The sequence below is a fragment of the Botrytis deweyae genome (genome assembly GCF_014898535.1).
Source record: "Botrytis deweyae strain B1 chromosome Unknown BDEW_006, whole genome shotgun sequence".
In the NCBI taxonomy this organism is placed as follows: Eukaryota; Fungi; Ascomycota; class Leotiomycetes; order Helotiales; family Sclerotiniaceae; genus Botrytis; species Botrytis deweyae.
The window spans coordinates 1,181,766-1,198,901 of NW_024066213.1; the positions used below are offsets into that span (position 1 = coordinate 1,181,766).

At 43.5% G+C, this 17,136-nt stretch overlaps 9 protein-coding genes across 9 annotated transcripts; 4 read left to right on the top strand and 5 right to left on the bottom strand.

The window, feature by feature from the left end:
• Window positions 1–494: 494 nt before the first annotated feature.
• EAE98_003561 (uncharacterized protein) lies at window positions 495–2,359 on the bottom strand (the record flags this gene model as incomplete). Its single annotated transcript, XM_038951181.1, has 2 exons — window positions 495–1,280; window positions 1,346–2,359. 2 exons carry the CDS (start codon window positions 2,357–2,359, stop codon window positions 495–497), a joined length of 1,800 nt encoding a protein of 599 aa, XP_038812645.1.
• Window positions 2,360–3,265: 906 nt separating this feature from the next.
• On the bottom strand, window positions 3,266–3,842 carry EAE98_003562 (uncharacterized protein; the record flags this gene model as incomplete). Its single annotated transcript, XM_038951182.1, has 2 exons — window positions 3,266–3,679; window positions 3,804–3,842. 2 exons carry the CDS (start codon window positions 3,840–3,842, stop codon window positions 3,266–3,268), a joined length of 453 nt encoding a protein of 150 aa, XP_038812646.1.
• A 326-nt stretch (window positions 3,843–4,168) lies between these two features.
• On the top strand, window positions 4,169–5,865 carry EAE98_003563 (uncharacterized protein; the record flags this gene model as incomplete). The annotated part of the gene is made up of 3 exons (XM_038951183.1): window positions 4,169–4,972; window positions 5,022–5,400; window positions 5,462–5,865. 3 exons carry the CDS (start codon window positions 4,169–4,171, stop codon window positions 5,863–5,865), a joined length of 1,587 nt encoding a protein of 528 aa, XP_038812647.1.
• Window positions 5,866–6,515: 650 nt separating this feature from the next.
• Window positions 6,516–7,607, top strand: EAE98_003564 (uncharacterized protein; the record flags this gene model as incomplete). Its single annotated transcript, XM_038951184.1, has 3 exons — window positions 6,516–6,559; window positions 6,611–7,126; window positions 7,187–7,607. The coding sequence occupies 3 exons, from the start codon at window positions 6,516–6,518 to the stop codon at window positions 7,605–7,607; spliced, it is 981 nt and encodes a 326-aa protein (XP_038812648.1).
• A 433-nt stretch (window positions 7,608–8,040) lies between these two features.
• Window positions 8,041–8,843, bottom strand: EAE98_003565 (uncharacterized protein; the record flags this gene model as incomplete). Its single annotated transcript, XM_038951185.1, has 3 exons — window positions 8,041–8,130; window positions 8,193–8,372; window positions 8,427–8,843. The coding sequence occupies 3 exons, from the start codon at window positions 8,841–8,843 to the stop codon at window positions 8,041–8,043; spliced, it is 687 nt and encodes a 228-aa protein (XP_038812649.1).
• Window positions 8,844–9,421: 578 nt separating this feature from the next.
• EAE98_003566 (uncharacterized protein) lies at window positions 9,422–10,301 on the top strand (the record flags this gene model as incomplete). The annotated part of the gene is made up of 2 exons (XM_038951186.1): window positions 9,422–9,470; window positions 9,496–10,301. 2 exons carry the CDS (start codon window positions 9,422–9,424, stop codon window positions 10,299–10,301), a joined length of 855 nt encoding a protein of 284 aa, XP_038812650.1.
• Window positions 10,302–11,155: 854 nt separating this feature from the next.
• On the top strand, window positions 11,156–13,121 carry EAE98_003567 (uncharacterized protein). Its single transcript, XM_038951187.1, has 3 exons — window positions 11,156–11,692; window positions 11,750–11,847; window positions 11,948–13,121. Exons 1-3 carry the CDS (start codon window positions 11,635–11,637, stop codon window positions 12,776–12,778), a joined length of 987 nt encoding a protein of 328 aa, XP_038812651.1. The 5' UTR covers window positions 11,156–11,634; the 3' UTR covers window positions 12,779–13,121.
• Window positions 13,122–13,695: 574 nt separating this feature from the next.
• Window positions 13,696–15,105, bottom strand: EAE98_003568 (uncharacterized protein; the record flags this gene model as incomplete). Its single annotated transcript, XM_038951188.1, has 1 exon — window positions 13,696–15,105. The coding sequence occupies one exon, from the start codon at window positions 15,103–15,105 to the stop codon at window positions 13,696–13,698; it is 1,410 nt and encodes a 469-aa protein (XP_038812652.1).
• Window positions 15,106–15,555: 450 nt separating this feature from the next.
• Window positions 15,556–16,461, bottom strand: EAE98_003569 (uncharacterized protein; the record flags this gene model as incomplete). The annotated part of the gene is made up of 4 exons (XM_038951189.1): window positions 15,556–15,652; window positions 15,710–16,101; window positions 16,169–16,222; window positions 16,276–16,461. The coding sequence occupies 4 exons, from the start codon at window positions 16,459–16,461 to the stop codon at window positions 15,556–15,558; spliced, it is 729 nt and encodes a 242-aa protein (XP_038812653.1).
• Window positions 16,462–17,136: the final 675 nt, after the last annotated feature.

Below are 17,136 nucleotides of genomic sequence, written 5' to 3' on the forward strand. Positions count from 1 at the left end.
TTGAGGGAAAAAAGCGAGATATATTCATGCAAAGCCACAAATATCTATAGATCGTAGAGTTCTCACATCCTCTTCTTGAGCAAGGCAGTCAAACAATTATTCACATGGTCCGCGCTTGCGAATTGGAACATAACTTTATTAGGCACACTCAAGTTGTCTATTTGTACTACCAACTTTGTGGGGCCCCCGCGGCGTCGAATCCTGGGCGCGGCATTGTTCTTTGGCGCCGGGGAATAGTTGCGAGAAAAAGAAAAGGAAAAGGTGCCTGAACACACCCTGCCTGTGAATCAGATCTGCAACAAAATGTAAATGGTGTTTGGGTATCACGAGGTGGAATTTGTAAAGATAATTTGTGATCAGTGTATATTTTGTAGGCGTTATTCAGGACCCCGTCGCCTATCTGTTTTGATTCATTGCGTGGAGTCTACTTCTCATCCTCGATTACTAGCTGGCAACTTCTGTCCATCAACCCATTTTCTTTGTGGTGTGCTACATCAACGTCCCCCAAGTTGTTCCACGTAGTACTTGTACTTAACAACCTCATACCTCACAAACTCGCCACTCTTCATCCTTACCCCCAACATCACTTTCCTGAATCTGTCAGATTCAACCGCAACTCCACCTACATGACCATTGATATGTGAGCCGCGTATAGATTTCGAGTCCCTATAAGACTCTAATTGTTCCCTGCTGAAGCACCTCAGTTCTTCATTCAATAGATCAGCTGATAGATCAGATCCTTTGTTATGGTTATCATTGATGCCGTCGAGAACAAGTAGAAACTTCATTCCTAAATCCTTGTGCTCGAATCCTCTATGGGCCATAGGATTGAAGAATTGATGGTTAGTAGAGTTCTGATGGGCCTGAAAATAATCCCACATGTGAGGAAATGAGACGATGCATTTGACTTTGACCCAGCCAGTACATAGATTCACCTCTTCAGGAGAAGTTATATGTGATGCTTTAAACCATGATGCTGTATGTCCTCCCGGTTTTTGGAACGTATATATGGGCTTGGTTCTTCCGAGGGGATCATCTACGCCTGTAGTGAGGAAGTGAAGATTCTCAGCATGTTTTGATTCTTCGATGATATAGAGCGAAAGCGAAGATGTTTGCGGAATAATTTCTAAGCAGAATTTGCGGAAACAAATCTTCGTGATAGGTGCCCTATCGAGAGCATCTTGAACAGTCATTGGGACGCTTTGTCTTTTGGAATCGAGAGGCTGAAATAGTGGCCTTGGTATGGCGGAAGGCTTGGAGGAATCGGTCCAAAGATAGGCCTACACCATGATCAGTATGGATAACACTAAAGCTAATTGAATTTCATTATAAGTATATGACTTACACATTTGGGAATCTGACCGATTTTGATAAACAACCTGTAAAAACACGTTGTGTTATAACCTAGGTCCGATATCAATCTTGACGTTGTACGCGCTATATCCTTTGGTGGCACCCCGTCCTGAGGGTTTGCTATTTGCATCCACTTTGACTGGATTGATGTTATACCTTCACCAGCTCTAACAAAAGACATCAGCTTTGCTAACTCACCGTTGTATAATGAAGGTAGACACCCTTCAGTTGCTAAAAAGGAGTACTTAGCAATCTGAATCTTTCGAGCTTCTGGTTTGAGATTGTCCCACACTTTGATAGCAGTGGAAACGTTCTTTAGCCACGAAATCCATGGCTGATATAATTTGGCATGAGGTAAAATATCGTTCATTAAAATTGCGTGTGCCTGAGAGATTGTCTTCTCGTTATTGTCCGCTAGTATTCTTTCCAGAACTTCAGCGAGATGCTCCGATTCCGTTGGCCCACCGTAAGCTCGAACATGACCCAGAATACTAACGTCCATGTGGTCGTAAGTATCAAAACTTCCAGATTTGCGTGCGTAGTAGGTTAACCATTGTTGAGCAGTCTCGAGGTGACTCCGGAACTCTTCTCCGAGTGGGCGCCCCACAAATAACTTCCTCACATTGGCTACTGCTTGTCTGTAATAATCCGGGACGATGTCTTCGCCAGGCCAGATAAATGGCACGAGTGTTCCATCGTCTGAGAGATAGCAAAGGTTGCCGAAGTCTCTGATGAACATCTCGCATATTTCGCAGGACATCATTCGACGCTTATTGGGTAAGCCGCGGGAAAACATTTCGTAGATGATGTTCATTCCAAAGTCCCTGCCTGTTGGATCCGACTGTCTAAGATCCGCATGGAATAGGGGCCCTCCTCTATTTCTTTCGTTTCGGGTGACGGTCAGCTGCATTGCTGCTACGAGAGGTTGGATTGCGCGATCATCTGCGCTCAGTTCGGAGATATGGTATCCATCTGGGAGATCTATGATCTCAAACTCTTCCTCCATCTTGAAACAGTTTCCTATTTGTACTGTCATGCATTTCTTTGATTTGGGATAGCATGGAGACCCTTTAATAGATTTAATTCTTGAAAGACGCCATGATACAGCCAGCAAAGGGTGTGCCGTAGAGAGCTGCTCTACGGTTCTATCACACTTGACACAACAAACATCTTTTCAATATTGATGTTTTAGCCCAAAATGAATATACAGGTGCAGTACAAATACGCTTGTATGGTTTGAAAGGGTTCTTGAAACTACCACGATCAAGAAACTTCTTTTTGCGGTCTCAAAGTTGGTCCTTCGCCCACACAAGTGAAGTATATCGCACTCCAGGTTGACCACACATCCATCTCAGCTTATTATTTTGAGATGACATATATACAAACCTGTATAGTATCATATATGCCTATTCGATTGCTATTCATCCCTCTCTTATTGCGTGCGTTGCAATGAGTAAGTAAACGTAAAGACCTCATGATAGCAACTCATAAGCACGTGTCAGTAACGTGATCGGGTACAGAATGTCTCCTCAATCATAACAATCTCGGCTACTGAAGAAATTATTAGTGGTCCACAGCTACTCTTTCGATCTATCGATGTTTTATTGCTGTTGATTGGTGTCAAAACAGTGATTTGAAAGATAGTCTCCTGGAACATGTACTGAACATACAGCCCCTTGAACGCAGAAGCCATTCACATCATTTCCACGTGCGATCCCCGTATTTTAGTGGAGTCGCGGATGTGGAACGGAATATACCCTAAATGAAATTTGTGATATCTCGTGCATTTATTATTACTATTTCATCTAAATATATAATCTCGATTATGGTTAAGGTTAAACTCATGGGCAATGATAATTTGTTCTCGCACGAGAGAATCGAACCCACCCGGGGACCTCGGGGACTTCCAATGTTAATTTGCTGCGAAGAAGCCAAGAAATTTCGAGACGATCTTTTTGGACAGTTGAAATAAGCTTACAACGTTAGAACTTAGCAGAAGTGGCAAATATATCATATATTTAGGTAACTCCCCAGTCTGAGGAATGCGGGCGACTGAATGCAGGTAATCAGATCCAGATGGATTAATAAAGTGCTCTGCGACTCTCGAGTTAACCATTTGTCCTGCCGGTACAGGGGTTTTGACCGGATACGGCGTCAAACTTTCTTCGTTGAAAGCTTGAAGCATGGCAAGTAAGCATTCCCGGCGCTTAAAATTGTGAATTACGCTCAATTGACCCAACGATCTGTGATTCCCCATATCCACTTTACCGGATGCAGTGCGTGATGGCTTGAAACCACTACGGCTCATAGCACTAAAGTCATCCCACTGTTGAAGTTTGAATAACTAGCATACCTCATTTTCCAGCAGGCGAAATTAATTTGGCATGGCTAAATCATTCAATGGCCTCAATTGTCAGTGCCATGTCCAGAATTGTTGATTTTCCTCTTACAAGAACACGGAGCCGAGTTCCCATCACCATTTCGATCATTGTTGCATGCTCCTAGCCAAGACCTTTTTCCTTGAACTGAACCATAGGAGTCTTTGGGGTCCGTAAGACTTATTGGAACATCTCGTTTATTTTTTTACGAGTATCCTTGGAGAGGTCCACATATGATCCAAGCTGTTGAGAAGCGCTCAAACTGATCAGCTGTGTGGGTCGTTGATGGGGAACGGATATCAAGGATATCACGGTCGTTCGCCCTTCTCATCGTATCCTCGCTTCTGAGCTTTGTCGATGGAAGTCGTTTTATGAATACCTCCCTTCCCTTTTCTTCGGAAGTACCCATACAAAGTTTCAACTTACGTGATGACCTGATGTCTGGACACAGCGAGTTGGAGGTTGTTAATCAACCTTTCGAATACTATGGTCCACAGCAGCATGATAAATTTAGTCCCGTTGTTGACGGCAGCAGGCAAATAGATGAGAATGGGCGCCCATACTATCAAGAAGAGACGAAGTTCATAGGAATGCCGGTATTTCCTGCGGAACTTCCATTCGATAATTATAACCAGTCCCCAATCGCACTGTCGCACAGGACATCGTCAAATCTATCGGCCCAACAATATAGTGCTTGCTCGGAGGCTCCATCATCACCGGCACTACACAATGCACCTCTGATCAAACAGCCAGTGTCGACGGAGAAAGAAGCAATAGCGTATACCGAGGATACGCAGAAGAAACGAAAAGTATGGAAGTGGTACATCTTAGCCGGTGTCATTGGATTGATCGTAATCATAGCGGCAGTGGTTGGAGGAGTTGTTGCATCTAAGAAGAAGAACGTAGCCACTGTCGATGAAATATCTGGTAGTACAGAATCTTCTAATAGCTCATCATCCACGCCTTCGTCGACGAATTCATCGACAAGCAACTCACCCACTTCAACAAACACTGCATCATTGGCGAGCTCTACTATTGCACCATTCCAAAGAAATGTTGCCGCAATATCCTACGAGTCCAACAACGTCAATAACACTAGAGTGTATTATCAAGACAATCAAGGAAACATACTGGAAGCACATAATAATGCATCGAGTGGGAACTGGTCGACAAGTCAAGTTGTTACCGCTAGAAATGGTTCATCATTTGCTGCCGCTGTAACGATGCCTCAAAATGATTTCGTAGGTTGTCATATTTTCGGTAGTAAAGTACCTACTAACAGGAATACAGGAGATCACTCTATTGTACTCAGATTCTGACAATCTTCTTCACGACATCATATATAATGTCGCTTCAGATTCATGGAGTGAAGGAACCTTGTCTTCCGAGAAGTACATAGTGTCCGAGAATGCAAGTGTTGCGGTGATGTACTGGCAATGCAGATTATGCAGCAATACCACCATCATCGCTTTTCAAGATGCGAACAACAAAATGCAGGTTGGAAATCTGACTGCCTCGGGCTGGGATTTGACCCAGATCATGGTTGACGTTGTAGATAACACTGGTCTTGCCTTGCAGCCATTTTACCGTCTAGGCGAAGCAGATCAGATAAACTTGTATTATCAAAATCCAAGTAGCGTCATGACTATTTCAGCTTGGGAGTATCCCAGTAAGTTCATTTTTATTCTTAGAATTGTTTCCATACATTTCAGGCTAACGAGACCCTTTAGCTCAAGCTTGGAAGTTAGATGCCGCATCGTACTATTCCTTCACATTCAACATGCCAATCGCGGCATCTGCATCTTACTCACATGTTGACTGGACTGGCGACGTGCAAACCGGTTTCGAAAGTTGGGGGGAAACACTCGTACTATCGCGTACTGGTATCAAAACAAACACGTATTCAGGAGCTATTAATACTTGGTCGGCAATGGGGTCTCATCCATCAGCGATGGCAAACTCGACACAAAATCCAAAAGTATTCAAATCCATAGCAGTCACAGCGATTGGAGCTGCGTTTGCGGTTGTGGAAATCGATGGGAAAGCAGATGAGATCGAAGCGTACCAAGTGAAAGATGACGCGATAAATTGGGACACGGCTGGGACCGTCGATATTGGCGATATCTGGGGGTAAATGAAGAAAATATATATAATGTATGTGTTTATGGAATTATGGATTCTTGTACATAAGTTAAATTCGAGGGTTCGGTGCCCCTTTCTTTCTTAGGCTACTGTCGCCTTGAGTTTTCATGTTAATGGTTTGATGTCCATTTAATTCTTGATTTTTGATCTTTGTGTGCAGGAAATTCGCAATCATGAATGAATGGTCGTATCCTGGGGTGAGCTGATTCCTTCGTTCGCCTCACCGAATCCATAAGCTGCATAACACCCTTGCAACCACCTACCAACTCGACAACGCCCTTTTTGGCAGACCTGGTAGCTTTAAAGCAGCGTAACAAAGCTCCCTCACCAATATATGGTTATGGCTTATCCGCAGCAAGATCCTCCGCCAAAATTTACCTCGTTTTCTCTTGAAATCTATCCCACTTCGAATTTTCATCGCCGCTCTTTCAGAACGTCAATATCATCCGCCCTTTTCGACGCCTTGCAAACAAAATGGACGGCAGCTACGACCTATCACCCGAGGACATCACCGCCGAAGCTTGGCAAGAATTTGTTGATTGGGCTCTCGCGAATCCAGTTGACATGGGCACAGAGTGAGTGGCTTAAAAAAAAATGCTAACTCATAGAAAAAGGGCGATGAGTCTTTGTATCCCTGCATCTATGGATTCGCCAGCAGACAAGGCTGAATTGAGGCACTGTATACTGTATGTACAATCCCTCTTGGCACATCATTTGGCTTTGCTCACAAATAATAGCCAATGTGGTTACGGAGCCTGGTTCACATACCCCAATACAACCTGCGCTACTTGCTCATCAGAACTTGACACATCGGAACTTGCACTTTATACAAATCACCAGGAAATCTTTTGTACTAAAAGCAAGGCCCTCAATCATCCGCCACTATCTTGTGTGCAAAGCTGTGCGTTAAAGTTTCATACATTGAAAGATCTTGAGGAGCATTGCAGAATTACCAATCATGAAGCTCTTCAATGCCCCATCCCAGGCTGCTTCGTTACATGGAGTGATTCTTCCTATAGTAGATCACACTTGAAGGAATACCACGGAGCGGGAAAGCTCGCATGCCATCAGTGTGAAGACCTATTCGAAGATACGGTGAAGCTCGACTCTCATGCCCGTCGAAGCGGACACTCTGCATATATTTGTCGATATCCTGATTGCGAGTCAACAATTGGGAGATTAAGTGACTTGATTCGGCACCAAGCACGTCACAAGAAAGATGTTCCCCGTCATCCATGTCCCCATTGTTCTACGTAAGTACTCTCCTATACTTAAGTTACGAGATAGTTGCAATTGTTGATTAACACGTTTAGATATCGAGGTAACAACGGGTTCAAGAGGAAGGACCACCTTAGACAGCACATTAGCAGTTACCACAAGATTGAGACCAACTATACTGGCTTCATATATGCGTCTCCATTTCTCTGCAAACATGTCAGTTGTCAGGACTATGCTACGATAGATAGTCAAGATCTTAGATCTCTCGACGATCTCACCCATCACATGCTGACCGAGCACAACTCCTCTGCATTTATCTGCGATAAAGTGTCCTGCGATCGAGTAGGACTAAACGGTTTCGAAACGAAAAAGCTTTTTCAAGATCATATCAAGAAGGATCACCCCTCACCATTCCAGTGCACTCACCCCGGATGTGATCGGGTCGGTTCCAAAGGCTGGCTTCGAGAAAGAGACCAGAAGAAGCATATGTTCCAGAAGCACGGAATCAGTGTTTGAATATGATGATGGAGGGGTTAGCTTGTCTTCTTACTCTTAACACCACTCGCATGTCAACGGCTGTCTGGGAATCTTTTTTTAATGTTCGTCTTTGTCTTGTTGTTCGATTTGTTACTCACTTGAGTATCCGTTTGATGTCTCATATCCTGTCCGTTTCATTATATTTGAACTTGCGTAACTATTTCAATAAAACAATGCACAAAAACAGAGGAGGGGTTTCTGACTTAGCAAAGGGATATGGGAAAAGAACAGGGACATTTGAAGTGTTTTTCTTATTGCATTTCCTTATGCTATTTGTCTTTTTTTATGGCTTGTTATGTTAAATTGTCTTTTGTCGTTGAATTATGGCCTATTAGATAGAATACAGTGACCTTGACAGTTACCACAGCTTTCCTTAATTACTGAGCACTAAAGCACTCTTACACTGTATCATCTAATCTTTCAAGTTCATGCCGCACACCATTCTCAGAACCTTGCACTCACTCTTGTGACCTTGTTCATTCCACCCTTTAGTTTGACATTCCTGTATTCGTAGTCAGCCTACCAACCACTCAACGAGTCATCTTTCCAGATAGGAAAACATACCTTGCCACAATACCAAACTTCGCTGCAACCTTTACATCTCGAAAGCTGCTCCTCGCTATCTTTCCTCTCACATGATTGACATGTCACCAGAACCCCTCGGCTGTCTTCTTCAGTACTTTCACGAGCTTTAATAAACCTCTCACTCATTCCCAACAGTTTATCCAAAGAGGATGGTATGATCTGCGATTCTTCATCAGCCTTGAATCAGGTCTGAAGAACGCAAAAATAACTCACAGTAAGATCACTCCACCCACACCTGATATACCCCTGTTTTCCTTCTCTGACCCCATGCCTCCTCGGATTCGGCACCACAACTGTGTGTCCTTTCTTCAATTTCTTGATATCAAAATCATTTCCATCTCCACTCATGCTCCCGTTTCCACTTCCCTCCAATTGCGCAGGCGTCAATGGCGACTCGAGAATAATCGTTAGCGCGAACGACGCGCTAGCAGAATCTGTACATATAAAAGTTGGTGTGGTGGAAAGCGTCATATTCTGGGAAATGGTTGCTAAAAGATATGTTTTTCGGGGGGTCCCGGGTGAAGTCTCATTAGGAGATGCAGTGGAGGAGGGATCGGCGGTGGGGTTGAGAGGACAGGTGGAGAACGTTAGGAAGGCGGGGGAGAGGAGGTTGGGGAAGTCGGGGGACATTTCGAGGAGAATTGATGTCGGGACGTGATTGTCGAATTGAATTCGTGAATAGTGAAGTTGGGATGCGAGGGAGTTTTCGAAATTGATAACAGCGAGACGACTGATGAGAATTTTGGGATGAAACACACCATGAAACGTGCTGATATGAAGGAGCTCAACCCTCAGGTATTTTGGCAAGTCATTCGATTTTTCTTGTTCAATTGATTGAAGATCTGTTACAGATGCCCAATCTAATCACCGACACGAGAAGACTGGACGAATAGTATCTCGTATCAACGATGATTGAAAAGATCATTCTCTTCACATGCTAATCACGTGTAGTACTGAAGATCGTTATCATGAAATGGAGTGGATAGGTTTTGATTTGACATGCAAAGCAAGTCAAATCCAGTAAGTTGAGTTGTTCAATGTAACGGGGGTGGTAGATCCCTCCCGTTTTACGACTGGGCGGGAAACATCTCTCCACCTTACTAACAATATGGCCACTCATCATTCCACCACGGAGACTCACCGGTAATCACCAAATTTTCGGTGGAGCAGCGGATCGAGTCAGTCGTCATACATGCATAACCATGATAATGACAGTGTACGACCCAGTTCTGATATTTGAGAATCAATCCCACTCACGTTTCTACAATCAATTTCGACGAAGTTGTTTCCAAGAATCAAAAAAGAGATATCAATATGTCTGCCGATTCAATCACCTCTACCCGAAGCGGGATCCCTCCCATCCTCAAATGCCCATACGAGATTAGGCTAATGATCTACCGAATCCTTATTCCTTCAATTGACCCTTCGGCAGACTTCGACTGGACATCGGCTTGGGATCCAAACCACCCGAAATCTCGCTGCGAAGAGCATAAACTCTACTCACCGCCGATCCTTCACACAAACCAAATGATTTATCGAGAAGTCTTGAACGAACTTTACTGTTTCCTACCTTATCGGACATCAATCAGCAATTATGGTATTCGATTCTTGGGCTACACATTCATCAAGCCGCCCCCAGCTTTTCAATACGTACACACCCTGGATCTCACGATTCAAATCAACAGCTACTCACACTCAAAGATTGCCAACATCTTGAAATCTTGTGTGGAGACTAGCTGCGCAAACGGACACTTACGTCGATTACAAATTGGTCTCTCCTTTAGCTTACAATGTTTTCAATCGAATAGGGGGAATTCGAGTGATCTTCGAAAAATGTTGGAGAAGAATCTGTATCCATTACGGAGGAACCTTCGTCGCCTAAATCAATTCGTCGTCAGGAGAGTATCGGATAAAGACATTTCAAGTTCCAATCGAAGTGTTTCGGGTTCGTTTCTGGTACAGAGAGAAGAGTTCTTGGATACCGTCCAAGGGTTTTTGAATCAGCTGGCAAGGGAGGTAATGGATCGGTGTAATCCTGCCAAGACAACTGAGTGCAATTGCAAGTCGTATGCTTTGCTTCAGAGATGAAGGGGGTGGCGTGGTGATTTCGATAAAAATTTGTCTTGTTTCGCTTAGCATGGCAAACTTCTATCCGTACTGGAACTTTCAACCATCAGACGACTGTGAAGGATGAGAACACTGGGACCTCAAATATCGGATTCTTCTCCGCATCTCTACACAAACTATATTCCGGATCAGTTCTACAGCATGCATTCCGATGAATCCCAACGCACGCCGTGTCTGAAAGATACGATAGCTTTCAATGTCAGGAAGTACGCTTCATTGAAACAAACAATTGTATCTCAACCTACATCAGAGATACGCATTGTGTGCTACGCGTACTCCTCGACTTGGTGGTGATGAGGGATGTCTCATCTTATTCACATCGATGCAAACAAGAAAGAAAGTTTATACGCAATCCAATTTTTGAAGAACCATCTTGATTTGTTTCGAAAAGGTCCGAGAGCGGGTGAAGGGTTTCGAGTTACGATAATTGAAGGACAATGGACGATGCATGCGGGGGGCCATTTATTTAAACTGAGTTTGAAACAAAATTTCTTCCAGAGAGCTTATCAAATAGAGTAGATAGAAAGTTTCAATAGATTGTCTGGTATTTTTGTGTTAGTTATATTTTGAATTTTTTCCGAGCTTTACAACATTGAATTTCATTCTCCAAACACAAATATCCGAGTAATCCACGTGATATGTAAAAGGGTCCCGGCTTTGTTCGCGCCACGTTCGAAGGCCACACCACCTCTGGCCTTGGTAGTATCAACAATTAGCCTAATCCAAGCTCTTCACTGATCAAACAACACCACATGGATGCAGGCTTCGTGTTTACTCGGAATCACCCGACCGTTGAGATTTATCTATGAAATCTGTGAAATCTGTGGAAACCTCTCCAGAAAAAATCCATCTGCACGGTGCTCGGTGTTTCTAATGAGACGACGTTTGATTCTTACGTCAAACCATAGCCTCTTTTACGCGCTTTAGATGTCAGCTATCACTTGAAGCATGGGCTTGTACCTTATGACTATAGATTTTTGTCGGTCACAGCGGGGTTCACGAGAGGTAGAATTATTCTCACGAAATGGGATACCTTTTATCCATGAAGGTTACAATTGCTTCACATTTGCTCTAGTGTTTAGACCTTCAATAGGCCGTCTGATCAATCCATCCCTGTTTGAACGTTTGACTGCATCTAGGCTGCGCAATACGTATCGATGATGTGGAACACCCCTCGTTGAAAAAATGTCTCCCAAGCGTCTGTTGTTAGTAGACATAAAGACAATGGTACCCCGTCGAAAGTGACGATGGTTTCCCCGTTTTCCCATCTCGTTTTGCTACATCTGCGGTACATATGTATTTCCTTCTTTATGCTAACATATGCATTAGCATTCTACTGTCATGCACTAATGGTATGTTTATCTGCATCGACACCCACTTTCATTTCTTTCTGACTAAGGCTTCTGTAGCATTAATTTTTCCCAATGTGAACACTCGCGGGTACAATAGCACGAGATCCAATGACACAATATTTAATGTCACGAGATCTGACAACAGCCTCAGAATTGTAAGTCACCCTGCTTAAGATCTTGGTCGTGGTGTAGACACTTTCGACTTGAGCCTTTGATTTCTTTGTCTCTAACCACTACGCATGCTGACTATCGTAGCAAGCTCTCGGCAACTCGATAACCTATGGCTTCTTATCTAGTGATGGGAATGGCTTTCGCCTTGGCCTTCGCAATCTACTCACATCTGCTGGAAACACCGTTCAATATGTGGGCTCGGTCCGAGCAGGCAACATGAGTGACAATTTCAATGAGGGTCATCCGGGAGCCATCATCTCAGAAATTGCTGAATATGCGAAGTTATCTCTTCCCGAGGATCCAAACCTGGTTTTGCTTATGGCCGGTACGAACGACATGAACAATTTCAACAATGTCACTACAGCTCCAGAGCGACTCAGTGGACTCATCGATGAAATTACTTCTGCAGTTCCAAATGTTACTCTCATAGTTGCTCAGCTTACTCCCGCTTCAAACACTACCGTAAATGCCGCAATGGTCGCTTTCAATTCCAAGATACCCGATATCGTTGCATCTAAAGTTGCCGCTGGCAAAAAGGTTTCCACAGTCAACATGATGGACTATGTCACTGTCAATGACTTGGTAGATGGACTTCATCCAACAGATTACGGATATCAGCAAATGGCGAAAGCATGGTTCGCTGGAATTCAGCAAGTACAGAAAAATGGGTGGATAGATTCTCCAATTCCCACCAACGTCACGCTGGCCCTTCAGACGGCGGTTGCAGCGAGTACTGGTACAAGTACTGGTAGCAGTTTCAGCGCCAGCTCCACTAGTACCCAAACCACCAGCACAATTATAGGCATCAGCAGTAGCATGACCTCTTCCAAGTCAGCCTCCGACCGAAGATTTCATAACCCTTCGATTAGTACCGTATTTCTTTTAGTTTTGGCCACTCACTTTTTATACGCCTAGATACCTTGGATAATTACTTCAATGTCAAGATTTTCCCCTGACTAGGGCTGACTTCAGGAGACAACATTCAGGGATTGTTTTCAGCCATTGCATAATTTCTGATATTCTCATGAATATCTGACACAATCAGGAATTACAAATCCTGCTCATCTTTTCACTAAGAGACGACTTTATATAGGTGCCTAGCACAGCTAGCGAGGTTCTGACTCAAGTGATTGGCCGAGGATGCGCTTAGGTATATAATCGAAAGCTCGATCATGAATAGAATATGGCAAAGAAAGATCAGCTAGACTTATTATTAGTGGGAGATATCCAGGCGCAAGAATCTTTGTATATACGAGTATTAATTAATTGATAATTTTTTCTCCTTTCGGTTTTATCATTTTAGCTTGAAGATTTCCATGGGTGACAGGTTTGTATTGCAGAGTACAGGATTCTGAGATATGTTTTTATAATTGATTAAAAAAAAAGGCGGAGGGAGGAGTGATATTTCAAGCACATATGCTCCAAGGAGTCCCAGGTATGAACATAGCTAATTATCCTTTAAAGGGTACTACCTGCTTGTAAAGCATCCAGTACTATGAAGTGTAGTTCGTGGATGATAGGTTCTAAATTTCCAAAAAGATTTTACTTGATAAACTGAATTTGAGTCTTGAAAACCAAGTGAACATTATCTCCACTCGAAACCAGGCATTGCATCAACCAAATTTATCTTTTTTTTCAATACTGAAAGCCCACCAAACAGGGTTGCAACCTTGGCTATCAAGAATTTTGTGTGAATCTTTTTAAGTTGTGTGAAGAATCGTAACAGGAAACACCCAGATGAGAGTGAGATATAGTCAGGAAAGTGAGATCGATTCGTTTATTGTTGCCACATGCTCTAGGATATTCTCAAAGATATCCATAATCATCAAACCCTATTTTTTCCTGGCTCCAACTCCCGCTTCAGCTAAAGCTTTTACCCGCCTCTCTTCTGCTATTTTCACTGCTTGCTCATGGAACTGAATTTCCATCTTTGCCATCCCTCCCTCTTCATCAAACTTCTCTATCTCATCTGTAGTGTGAGCCTCTATCCACGCTTCCATCATTTCGCCTTCAATCCTCTTGATAGCATCTGCATTTTCCTTCTCCGCCATTTCAACCTCGAGTGCTCCTGCATCCAGATTCTTCATTCGGTTTTCATCAAACGTATGCTGTAAAACCTCTTTTCCCGCCCAATCGGGTAATTTTCTATACATTAATCCTACCCGACCCTCATAAGCCCCTTTAAGCTTGTGATAAAGTTCTCCGGAGAAAGGTCTCTGATCGATATCGGCTGTTAGCGTCCCTCTAAGCATTCGATCCAGATCCCCACTCAGATGACCCTCAATCGGATCAACATTCAGCAATTTCCCTCTATCCTTATCCAGCGTCCCAAGAACCACGCCGGTACGAGCTAACTCGTACACCACCGCGGCCAACCACCAAACCTCACCCTTCTTCTTCCTATCATGCGGTTCCCAGTCTTCATCATCCGGATTCGGCTCATCGTATTCCTCGAGATTAGGGACGTGACCCCCTGGAGGCTGCGTAAACGCAACCCCAAAATCCCCAATCTTCACGTGCGGATATCCGGTTTCTCGATCGGGTCCCCATTGCAGAAATACATTCCCCGATTGCATATCATTCTGAAAAATCACATCGCGCCCTTTATGTTGACTCGTCGTATTATAATCCGGATGTTCATTATGCAGAAACGCAACCGCGCTCACCAGCTCATAGAAGATCTGCCAGATGAATAATTCTGGTGGTTTGACACGATGAGTGCGAAATCCTTTCGCCAAGCTCGTTAAGCTACCCGCATCGCAGTATTCGAAATAGAGTCCCAGAACAGGTTTGTCATAACCGTATTCAGGTACGTATTGAACGAATGCTTCGAGATTGCATATGTGCGGATGTCCGCCTCTGATGAAGCGGAGATAGATTCTCGTTTCGGAATCCCGCTTCGCGCGGAGACTTAGTCTTTCGACTGATTGAGAAGAACTCTTGGTGGCTTCGCTGCTGGGCGTGAGAGGTGGTATAAGAGCACCCTCTGGAAGATCCAACTCGAATTTGCCGAGATTCCACTGGAGCTTCAAGGCGTAGGGCTTTTTCGTTTCTGAATTGACGACCTTTAGAACAACACCGAATCCACCGGTTGCAATGTGCCCCTCAAAATTGTGATTATCATGATTAAAACCAGGGTCGGCTCTCCATTTATTGCGGCGAATAGTTATGTTCTTCTTCCGGAGGGCTTTAATGTATATCACTGCAGCCGTGTCAAATGCAAGTGCTCCAGGTTGTGCCATTATGCTTCTGTTTTTAGTTGATACATTTTAGAGTCAATGTCATTCAGCGAACTGGAAGCTCAGGAAACAGTTTTCGAAGCATCAACGTGCCAAGGATCTTTGACATCAAAGAAAAATCGTCTTTCCAAAAACAGATTCCTTTGTCCTAGAAGTTGAGCTTGGATGGAAATTGAAACGACACAATAACAACGATTCGAGGAAAGAGAAGTGTTGCATTTGACACGCTAACCAAATTTCAAACACTCTATCTATTAAAGCCCGTCCTGCGGCTGTATTGGTGACCTATTCACGTTTCGAATCGGGAAAATTTAATTGAAATTATTCTGTCCTGGTATCTCCCGTCCTCTCATTTCCCTTTCTCTGCAACCAGCGCCAAGCCATGAATGTTACTAGGAAGAAGCACACTAGCACCGCTAAATTGTAAGGCGTTTTGAGGTTGGCTTCTTCTAGTCATAGACTCTCTTTATCCCCAACTGGTGGAATTCTCCCGATGAGGTACTGTTCAAGATCCTCAATCTCCGAAACATCGGCTGAATGCTCAAGACCTCTTTGACGGAGTTAGCATAAAACCTTGTAAAAGAACGAATCTTAGCATTGCACTTACGGATACATTTTCAATTCAACATCATAGCCTTCATCACGTAGCACCTCTGCCGTCTTGATACCCCATTCCGGTTTAACAAGAGGATCAGAATCTCCATGGCCCATCCAGATTTTGGTCTGCTTGTTGGAGCCTCCATCTGGGCCCAAAATTTCTCGAAGCTTGTTATGTAATAACAGATAACTACTCAGACCAAAGATACCTCCGAGTTGTGTTGGACATGTAATACCGGAGAAAATAGACATTGCGCCTCCTTGGGAGAAACCGCCGAGCACAATGCGATTGGACGGAATCTTGCTATCTTCTATTTCGGATTTGATGAGCGAATGGAAGTAAGCTTGGGAACGTCGAATTCCAGTCTCATCTTGCTCGGCCTGGAGGTCACTAAAGGTTGTCTTCATTGAAAGTGGTCAGCGAAATCCTTCTGTAAAACAAGGGTGAAGTATAATTGCAAAGACGAACGGAATCAGTGCGTCTTACGATATCATACCAACCTGGCATAGTCATGCCAAAGTTCTGAATGATTTATTAGCTGGAAGATTTCTCTGAAGATGGTCGGCTTATCCTACGACTGAGATGGGGATGGCAGGCGCATTTGGAAATATGAATTTGACTTCTTGGAACTTTGAGCGACGACGCCAATTCTCTGCGAGCGAAACCCATCCAGCACCACTATCACCAAGACCATGGGCCATGATGACAGTTGCAGTGTGCTTTGTGACTGCGGGGATAGTAAGAGCTGATGGTTGAGGCATTTTGTGAATTGTGACCGTTGCAGATCTTGTATAGAAAGAAGGTATTTAAAATATCAAGAGATACCTACACAAAGATGTGCTTCTATGTTTTTTTTAGATCTGCAAATAAAAAAAAGTTAGAGAGGAGGTTAGTTCAGATTGTTTGTGTTTAGCAATTAAAGTACCTAACTCTCCGAGCTTTGCTCTCCCCGCCTTATCGCGCTAAAAGTATTAAGTCAATAGTGGTGCACGGATTCGTGAAACTCTTCTAAAATTGAATGGGAGAATTCACAATTAATTCGAACATCATTGAATTTCGATAAAAACCTACAATATGATTACATGATTCAAAACAGATAATTCTACCAAGTCTCGAAGCATTTGAAGCAATCGCGCAGAAGCTTTCCTCAGATTCAAGATTTTTATCCTCTCATGAACCCCTGCACCCACTGTTGAGCAAATCCTTGCATGTCTCTTATCTTGAATATTAATACTCGGTAGGTATCTTTATCAAAAACTATCTTGTTTTATTGGTCGTCAACACGCGCATAACTTCTAAACCACTATGTTAATAATATTTTGAATTGTTGAATGTTCTATTGTGCGTCTTCGATATTCTGTAGGCCTCTCATAATACTTGGATGTGCCTGAGCTTCCAACTACTCCCTTCAAGCTTCACTTCGAATTTGTAAACAA

Coding starts and splice junctions, on each gene's coding strand:
- EAE98_003567 (XM_038951187.1), top strand. CDS start 11,635: ATGTATTTCCTTCTTTATGCTAACATATGCATTAGCATTCTACTGTCA. Junction 11,693..11,749: donor TCTACTGTCATGCACTAATG/GTATGTTTATCT, acceptor AGGCTTCTGTAG/CATTAATTTTTCCCAATGTG. Junction 11,848..11,947: donor CTGACAACAGCCTCAGAATT/GTAAGTCACCCT, acceptor TGACTATCGTAG/CAAGCTCTCGGCAACTCGAT.